Consider the following 10,458-nt stretch of genomic DNA (forward strand, 5'->3'; position numbering starts at 1 on the left):
TTTTCCCCTCCCCCCCTTTTTAAAAAAATTTAAAAAAAAAAAAAAAAAAAAAAAAAAAAAAAAAAAAAAGGTACAGATGCACTTGCAATTACCTGCTGGAAAGAACTCTCAAACAATTAGGATATAGGAAAAGATATCCATTAGGTGCCCAGTAAGAGGCGGGCATGTTGTGGCACATCAACCCTGCTGGCAGCTCTAATGCAGCCAGGTGGACTGAACAGTAGGAAAAGCCCTTTTCCATATGGGCTAAAGACTTTGTGTTCGTGGGTCTTTGCTCCCTGGATGAAACGTAAAGGACATCTGGAGTCCCAGTTTCTTATGACTGTCAGACTAGCAGTTGCAAAGGGCAGTGAACTGGCAGAGAAGTCTCTAAGCTGCCATCAGTGGAGAGTATAATGATTCCCGATGGCAGCAACCTCCCAGTCTCTCTTTGTTCTTCAAGGCCCAGTCAAGTCTCAACTCCTCCGAGAGGCTGCAGTTTCTCCCACACTTGCACTAAAACCTTGCATGGGGATACGTGTTGTTCCTAAAGTGGTTCAAGCTTGTGTCTTCCAGCCTTAGTTCCTGGCAGCATGGAGAAACACTGGTGGGCAAGAAGGATCCCATGAAGGCAAAAGGCTGTTCTCATTTTACATAAGGCTCATGTGAGACCCCAGAAATGAATCTCCCCTCCTCCATCTCTAAAACAGACCATACTGTGCTGCGACAGCAAACCCTGTATGAGTGCGGCAGCACTCTGTCACTCTGATTTCACATGAGGAGGCTGTGTGGAAACTCAGCCAGTGAATCAGAGGTGGCAGGTGTGTACAGACCCCTGACTGTGTTGAATCTGTAGTTAAACATGTCAGGTACATTGAGCCTTTCCTTGATGCCCAAGGACACACCCTTGGAGTGACACCTTCCGTAAGTCACTTTGTCTAACCATGAAACAATTCAGTTAGAAAGGTCTCAGAGAAATAGGCTGTTCCTTTTATATTGAGATGGGTCCCCCAGACCCCATCTGCTTTAGACTATCTCACTATCATATGCTTTCCCTAGTTCAGTATAATCCCACTGTACACACCTCACAAGTCACCAGACTAATAACCAATGGGTCATTAGTGGCCTCCAGGCCACTGCACAGCATAGGCATGTGAGAACCTTTGTCCCTAAGTTTCTTATACGACTCCAAACAGTTTCATGTGGGATACCTTAGATCTAGCTTGTGTGTGTGTGTGTGTGTGTACATTTTTGGTGCTGTGTTTGAACCCAGGGTCTCATACATAGCTAAGCAACACCGAGCAACACCATCCAATCCCGTTATATAACTTGCAACTGATCTTTTCAGTTTCTTGGAGTCTTAGAAAGTTTGGAAAATTTCGAAATGCTGTCTTGAGGTAACCATAGACACATGGGGATTTTATGACAAGAAAGCTAGGAATTTCTGACATACTCAAGTTCTCCTTGACATTTATGTCCACTATGTGCTACTATGTGCCCAAAGCTAGATGAGTAATAAGTATTCTATTACATACTGCAATGTATGGAATTGTGATTAAGATCCATCATCTCATTCCTCACAACAAATACGGAATATGTATGAACATGCTACTTAAAAATAAGGGAGTCCAGGCTCAGAGAGATTTATTAACTTGTTCAAGGCCACTCAGCCTAGGAGAGTGAGGGTGGGAGCCAACAGCTGAGCCCCATCCTGACTCCAAAGCTTAACCACCAGGTTTTTGGGCTCTCACTTGGGCTGCAGTTCTGCACTCTTCTCACAAGCTGAAGATATGAGGATCTGGACTAGCACAGGGGGAATGAGGAGTTTCCCAGAAACGCAGCCCCTTTCTCCTCTGATAAACCTTTCTTTGAAGGGTGACACTGACATAAGCAGTACTACTGAGAAGTTACAGCACAAGCAGAGGTGCTGATTATAGAACCAACTCAACAATTGCTGGCTGGTTACTCAGCAGTCCACTTCCTTCTCCCAGGCTCATTTTGAAAGCATGTTAGATGACAATGCATCTTTCTTATCCATAACACAGAAACTTGGTCATTCCATACCATCCTTTCTACCACACTGTCCTATCACAACACCAATGCAAGGTATTTAATTAATTTCAATTAATCTGCAGGCCACTAATGGGTTGCCACAACTCTGAAAACCAGCAGACTAGTAACTGCAGGACTAAAGATGCCTTTTTACTAGGTGACATGTGTCTTGGGAACCAAACAGACACAAGAGCTAGGCACAGGAAAGGAGACAACTGCCCATGAAATATAGCTTGGGAGAACCCGGAGGTCCTCTTCCAGTTCTTCAGCTGAACAAAGTTGTGTCGGTTCTGAACTTAATGCCTGTGACAGGGACTGAAAGGCAGCAGAAGTAATGAGAATACAGTGGGTTGACAGTGGGTTGAATTCTGGCCTAAGTCCTACCACATCAATCAAAAGACAATGACAGATACTTCAGGCCACACTGTAGAAAAGCAGGTGGGGTCTGCGACTACTTGCATTCAGATTCTCAGATCCAAGGACGTGAGGAGGTCCCAGGGCACTGCCTCCCTTTTTGCTTATCAAGGAGAGATATGGTTGAAAAACCTTCAACATGACTCTAACAATTACCCTGAACAATGTGCAAACCTGCTGGGTTTTGAACAGCTGCCTGGACATACAGATGAATGACAGTTCTTATACTTTCAGGTCAAGTGCAAATTCCTAATTCTATCAGCAACTTCCCTCTTAGGTATAACATTTGGGAATTATTTATGGCTAAGCCCTTTATGGACAATTAACCACAGAGTTTGAAATGATCCCTTCACTGCAGGGGAAAGCACCAGGTGCAGAGAGGAGGGAAGCCTATGCTACCTCCCCTCCCCTCGATTCCACTCTGGTTCCTTCTACCTCCAGACACACAGGGACATCTTAGGACAAAGGGTCCTCCTTATGGGCAGTCCCTAGAACTATCTGCCATGCTACTCAGCTCAGTCCCAGTTAACAGCAGGTGTTTGGCTTCTGTGGCACTAGCATACAGTGTTCAGGAGAGCTAGTGGAGTAACCACCCACCCTCCACCCCTATTTCAAGCAAGTGCCCAGAGGGGATCCACAGTCTTGGGGTGGCTTCTTCAAGCTCTGGAGCAGTTCTGTGTCTTTCCCAAGCACAGGTCAAACCATGAGAATTACTTATTTTGTGTGTGTGGTTTGTGTACATGTTCATGTGGGTGTGTGCATGTGCATATGGAGGACAGGGGTCAATGGTGGGTTTTTCCTTGATTGCTCTCTACCTTATTTATTTACTTATTATTTAGAGACAGGGTCTCTGAGGTTGGAGCTTACCACTTGGCTAAGTGGCTGACCATTGAGCTCCAGAGCTCTGCCTGTCTCTGTCCCCTCCTCCTAGAAATGGGGTTATAGTTAGCACTTCTGGTACTGAGGATCTGAACTTGGGTCCTCATACTTGGGCAGTATCTTCCTAGTGCCCACAAAAGTTATTTTTTACTCAAAGGAACTGTATTTTCCATAATAGATTTATTTCATACTAAAAGTTAAAGAAACCCAACACTGGATGGGCAGATAGGCAAAAGGTGATGTATACATGTAAGAGGTCACATTCAGTCTTAAAAAGAAGGAAATTCTGTCACATGCTACAGCATGGATGAACTTTAAAGACATAACGCTGAGTGAAATAAACAAGTCACGAAGAGGACAGATACCCTATCATTCCACTTGGATAAAGCACCCAGAGCTGTCAAATCCATGGACAGGAAGTAGAAGGGTGACTGCAGGGGCTGGGGAAGGGGACTAGGCATGCTTTGTTAGGTAGTTTATTCCCCAAAGGTTCTTGTGCTAGAAGCTTGGCCCAAGAATGGCAGTGTTGGGAAGCAGTAAAATAGTTCATTCAGGGGGAAGGGACTATGGGAAGGTCATTAGGCCAACTGGGGCTTGGCACAGATTTTTAAATTTAATGATTAAAGTGATGGTAGTTAAACATGCTGAAAATATGGGAACTTGATATAATGCCTGAAAGTGTGACAATAATATACAGCATTTAAGAACACAAATATTAGACTTTTGCTTTATTTAGCAGATTCCATTTTTCCTTTGCTAGACTCTTAAACCGGTAATGCTACTATTCAAATTCATATTTCATAGTATCTTAGAAAAACCATTCTCATTTTGAATGTTTTACTTATGTATTTTAAATGGATCAAAAAAAGTCCCCCTTTAAATTACTGAAACTCAGATTAAGTCTTCCTCCCCAAGTCAACTATATTCTAAAAGGGGGAAAAATTGTTATGGGTGTCCTGGGGCCCTCCAGGCAGGGGTAGAGTTGGCGCGGAGTCACGACACAGACACCAGGAGTCAGGTGAGAAGCAGGCAATGCGAGCAGCTGCAGACTCATTTACTGTACATTTGAAGATTTTTTTCCCCCCAACAGCTTTCATCTTTATTGTCTTAATGTGGAATTTTAACCATTACCAAAAAACCAAGTTGGCCAAACAGCCTTCTAACACAAACACTTTTTTAAATGAATAAAACTAATAATTTTATAAAACTTAATATTTTTATAAAACATTGTAATACTGTTTTGTGGATAACTGAAATAAAAATTCTTTGTTGAATGCAAAAAAAAAATGAAGCTAGCCTGTTTGAAGTGTTTAGTTTAGGTATTTTGTTATAGCAATGGAAAACAGTCTAAAACAGGGAGTTATTGAAAGGGTACAGAGCTTCAGTTTTGTAAGATCAAAGGAATTCTGGAGATGGATGGTGGGGATTGGTTGTACAACAGTTAAAATACACTTAATGCCATTGAACTGTATACTTGAAATAGTAAAGATAGTAAATATCATGTTACCATATTCTATCACTATGAGAGAAAAAGGCAAACGATAAAGTTGAGTAAGGAAATTCATTTTGTAACTCTAGCTAGTTCATCACCTAGAACAATGCTAATTTGAAGTGCTGCCCAAAAGGATGAATGTTTTTGTTAACCTCTGTGCTTTTCAGGCCAGACTGAAATTCTGATTTCCGTCAGCATCCTGTTCGGGCCCTCAGGGTGTGGGATCTGACTTAGGCTGAGAGCACATACCATGGCTTGCTGGGGCATCACACTCTGCTGCTCTATGGCAGCCTGAGGAGCGCATGACTGGTGACATTACCTGGATGGGTAGCCGGCCGCACTGATCCGAATGGTTTCCAACACCCCACAGGCTCTGAGCTGCTGCACGGCTCTCTTTGGGTCGAAGCTGCCAAACAAGACACACCGTGAGTGGCCACAATGTCAAGTAAGAGACAGAACAGAAGGAAAGCACACACCTGCAGCACATGTGGTCCCTGCTGCCACTGACCTCTGCTGGCCATGCACAAGTCAGGGTAAAGCACAAACTGAAGGCAGATGGGCCATTTCAGCAGCCTTGGTTCTTGAGATGTTGAACACATTCTTAATCTCACCTCCTTTGCCTACCTGAGTCCTGCCTCCCCTTCCAAGACTCATCCCTCTCTGTTCTCTGGAGATTGCCCTGACTTTCCTTTTGCACAGGCTTTCTAAGGGCACGTGAGCTTGGGTGAGGAGGGGAGGAGAGGGCTCAGTGGTAGCCCATTGCAAGGCAGGCTATAAGAAACATGGTGAAATTGCTGAAGGAAACTAGAGAAAGACTTCGGGGTGTGAGGGTGATGAGGAATCTTTCACTATTTATCATTTGCTAAGATTTCCATCTCGCTCAGGCAGAAGAGATGAGGAGCACATGCTTTCTTTGGTCTTGCATACTGCAGATACAAGAACAGGACTGAGGCCCCATCAGGCTCACAGCCATGCATCCTGGAGAGCACAGTGATTTTGGCAGGAACCCTGGCCAGGCTGTGGGCAGCTGGCTTACCCTGCTGGTTAAAGAGAGGTGGGAGCTACACCAGCTCCAGGATTTGCATCAGCCCACGGGGCAAGCCCCCTGACACACCATCTATCACCCTCTCTGACAACCCAGGTGCTCTTTCCTCAGCTGTAAGGCCTGTCTGGATGCTAGAACTTCTTAGGATAGAGCTGGCCTAGGTACTGCCACCCTCAGAGCCAGTCTTATGGAAGTAAGATGGTCTGACTTTCCTCTCATCTCTGTGTGACCTGCCCTCAGCCTTGTGGACATCATTCTCTTATGCCATTTGCCACACATGCATCAGACCTGGGAGTCCATCAGGCATGTGACTCTGGCAAATGCTGTTCTGAGCTTGCCTAGACTAAGCACCTGTTTTCCAAGAGACTGATGATTATAACCTGTCACAGCACCTCCGGGCATACTGATTATACACAGGTCCTGGGTCCCATACCATCCTGCCAGATCTATTCTTGTTTCTACCTCTTCACCCCCACCCCACTGCTTGCCCCAGTCCCCATTTCCTCTGCACCCCTACCTAGCTTCCCTGGATTTTCTTCCTAATCACTCCAGGCCTAAAGGAGATAGCCTCAGGCTACCAATAACATTCTAAGTGTATAAGGGACGATTTATTGCTGAACTTTACACAGTCCTGAACAGAACAATTAGTTGATGACTTTAATTTCTTTGAGTCTACTAGACTCAAAGCTCTGTAGTAAAAAAAGTGTTAGAAGACTAAAGGAAACACTGAGTGCCTCACTGTAGCCTCTGCTTTCCCATGCTAGGCCCTGTGCAGTTTTTCTGTCCTCTGTGGCATGTAGCACAGTTCTGAATCAGGAAGCCTTGATTTGTCTCATAAGAAGCACCTCATTCATAAAGGCTGCTCATTACTGTGGGAAGGCTTTCAGAGTACAGGCTCTATTCCTCTCACCTCTAAGATTAGTTGGACTTTGAGTAAGGAATGCAAATTTGACAGATCCAGGTTTCTGAAAGGTGTTGGCAAACTATGAGGTTCCTGCCTCAGGACTCCACATCCAACAACTGCAGCTGTGCTCTCCAGGCCACCAGCCCGACAATGCCACAGGGCTAAACTTAGCCCATGGCATGTGGTGGTGGGGACCCAGCAATCTCACATGCATCTGTGACCTCTTGTCCCACATGAGTAACAGGTCTAGCTAGGATTCCTGCTCCCTCTAGGACCTCCACTGCTTTTTTTAGTAGAAAACAAATGAACTCTTCCAGAAAACTCTTTTCTTTCTTAAAAGTGTTATTCTTCCCAGCTGTTCACATCTTTCCCAGATCTTGTACCCTCCCATATCATGCTTTGTGGCAACTGGGTGCTTCAGTTCTGGGTACAGTCCTGTCTGATGGCCAGACATTGGCCTGCTGAGTGAGTATAAACCCTTACCTTGAGGCATCATACTAGAGCCCCACATACTATACTTGGAGCTGATCCTCTTGGAAGACATCAGGCAAGTAATTTTTTCTTTTTGAGACAGGGTGCCCAGACTGGTCTTGAACTCAAGATTCTCCTGCCTTAGCATCCCAAATATTAAAGATATATGCCAATACATGTAGCTTAATGCAAGTAATTTCTGAGTGCAGCCTCAACAGTCCCTTCTTTCCTGAAGAGTTCAGAAAAACCATCCCCACCTCTCCCTGCTCCTAGACAGCAGGGAGATGAATATGGCTAGAGGAGAAAGAGTGCAGTCTGGACTCAGCTCCCCACTAATGGCTGGTATCACTTCATGTAAGACATGATCTGTCAGCTCATCTCCCTCCCTTAACGGGTATGGAGGACATCCACCTCACTATAACTCTCAGATTTGCTACAATGATGCACTGATGGAAAAAAATATTTTCTAGAGAAAAGCAAAAAGGCAGGACACAGGGAAGATACTGCCATCTTCCTTCCCTGTTCACATATCTTCAGGGAACTGGGAAGCCCAGCTGCCTTCTGGGTTCTAACCTTAGCTCTGTACTAGTGAAGAAACCCTCTGCCAAGTGATCTCTCCATCTGCCTCACTGTGGAGTGACTAGGACTAGAAAAACAGCCATCTGCTCTTACATTTGGAGAACAATTAACACCTAACTATGGATTGAAAAAAAAATCCCCAGATAAACAGGGTTGAAGTGCAGAAAACCAGTTCTACACTTTCCTATCCCCCAACAATGCAGGAACAGCACAGTCTGGGCTGACTGGTGCAGAGTGAGAAGCCCATGGTGTGGTGCTCCACTTCCACAGTCACTCATGACTGGATCAACTCTACATATGCTACAAAAGCTCCTGACCATAACACAAATAACTTAACATCATTCCACCTGTCGTAGCCAAGTATCTATGAGGCAGAGGCATGACAACTGCTTGAGTAAAAGTAGTAGAGGAAAACTACTTTTATATAGGAAATGTTATCAAAACTGTGGGACAAATGCTGGCAAGGATGTGGAGAAGGGAACTCTTATTCACTGCTGGTAGGAGTTCAAACTGCTGCAGCCACTATAGAAATCAGTGTGGAGATTTCTCAAAAAGCAAGAAATAGACCTACCACATAATGCAGCCATACCATTCTTGGGCATTGTGGTGGTTTGAATAAGTGCATCCCATAGACTCCAAGTATCTGGACACACTCGATCCCCAGTTCATGGCACTGTTTGGCCGAGGGTCACAGAACCTTTAGGAGGTATGGCCATGCTGGAGAAACCATCATTGGGAGCGGAGCTTTGTGAGTTCAAAGCCATGTTCCACTTCTGGTCTGTTTCACTCTGCTTCCTGTGCCTTTTTGAAGATGTGAGCACTTAGCTTTCTGCTCTGGCTGCCATGCCTTCCTGCCATGACAGACTTTTATCCCTCTGGAACCATAAGTCCAGTACGCTCTTCCTTCTATAAGTATCCTGGGTCATGGTGTTTTATCACAGCAACAGAACTAACTAATAAAGGCATATGCCAAAAAGATACTATATTCCACTATAGCAATTCCTGTTAATCCATGTTCATTGCTGATCAATAGCCAGGAAATGGAAACAACCTAGATGCCCATCAACTGCTGAGAGGATAATTAAAGTATGGTGCATTTTACACAATGGCTGTTAAGAAAAACAACATTATGAAATTCAGAGGTAAATAGATGGAACTGGATATAATCGTCCTGAGTGAAGCGACCCAGTCTCAGAAAGATAAATGGTGTTATGTTTACTTTTGTAAGTGGATTGCTAACTTTGGATCCTTAGATATGCATGTTTCAATTTGAAAAATCCATAAAGGTCAGAAAACTAGTAAATGGCCATTTGGGGGAAATTTCATGAGAGGGAGACAGAATGTAGTCATCTAAAGTGGGGAAAGGGAGAATAATGAAGTAGGAAGAGTTAAATGGGGTGGGGAATGGGAGGACAGGGCAGAGGAAGGAGTCTGGAGAGGGATAACTAATACTGAAGGCCTTTAGAAAAAATCATATGAAGACCTGTCACTGTAGAAACTTCTTAAAGTATATACATATACAATATAAAAAGAGATTAAAAAGAGTTACCTTATAACAAGGGGATATTACCCCTACTAGATACCATTGGCTAGCAAATAAAAAGCCTAGTGCCAGGAATGAACTACCTCTTTTGAATCTGTTGACCAGGTGTCCCATAGACCCTCAAATAATACTGGCCATTGCCCCTGCTTTTAGTTACTTGACAGTAAGATCCTATTGGTGAAGACACTATACACATGAGTTGTAGAACAAGTAAGGAGAAATCAAGCTGGTACTGACTTCAAAGTTTCATCTCTACTGGCTATTTTTCATAGTGCTGGAAGGTGCTATGCATACTACTGGAAGAAAAGTAATCATTAACCTTATCCAGCTGTGAATCCTGCAAGTTACAACAACTGGACTGGCATGATATGCCCACTGGTGGCATGAATATTATGGGATTAACCAACTACTTTATGATTGGATTTAAGGACCTCTGCACCGGATGGAGTCCATACCTGATACTGATATCAGGCCTAAAAACCTGTGGCTAGGCAGGTCGCAGGTCATAGGGGAGACTCTACTACTATTATTCTACTAAATAGATATAGTATTAAACTAACTCCTAATGACTTATTGTTATACCTGTAGACTAATGCATTTCTCAACTCTACCAGAGAAATTTCCTTATGTAGCAGATGGTGATTAACACAGAGAACCACAACTGGTCATGACTATGCAGAGAATAAGAGACTACAGAGTGCTTATCTCTGAATAGAACACCTATATCAAACCTCTGCCTCTCAAGGCTCAGGGATCATTGTGGAAAAAGGGGCGGAATGATTATAAGAACCAGAGGTAATGGATGACCACAACAAAACAGTTTTTCAGACAGCAGGTGAGTTACTCATGAACTTACAGGAATGTTGACAGCATGCACAAGACCCACATAAAATCAAGCCAGAAAGAACTCCAGTATAGAAGTGGGGAAGAAGCCCCAGCTCTAGCTAAGGAACTATTGACAACTGGTAGCTGCTGGGAGAGGGAGAGTCTGTTTTCTTTAACTGTGTGATGCTGGATAGGTTAATCAGGCCTCAGTGCATGCACCTACATTGAAGGGTATTTGGGGATACAAATTTAACTCAATAGGCATATATATATAT

At 43.9% G+C, this 10,458-nt stretch overlaps 1 protein-coding gene across 2 annotated transcripts in view; it reads right to left on the bottom strand.

Annotated features, from left to right (window-relative positions):
- The window catches only part of Myo5b (myosin VB), a 361,461-nt gene that overhangs the window by 87,090 nt on the left and 263,913 nt on the right, over window positions 1–10,458 (bottom strand). For both annotated transcript variants that reach the window (XM_029557950.1, XM_029557949.1), the window contains exon 17: window positions 5,136–5,222. In XM_029557950.1, the coding sequence (XP_029413810.1) occupies window positions 5,136–5,222 (87 nt within the window). The remainder of the gene's footprint in view (window positions 1–5,135; window positions 5,223–10,458) is intronic.

The sequence above is a fragment of the Nannospalax galili genome, unplaced genomic scaffold (genome assembly GCF_000622305.1).
Source record: "Nannospalax galili isolate Female #2095 unplaced genomic scaffold, S.galili_v1.0 scaffold1228, whole genome shotgun sequence".
NCBI lineage: Eukaryota > Metazoa > Chordata > Mammalia > Rodentia > Spalacidae > Nannospalax > Nannospalax galili.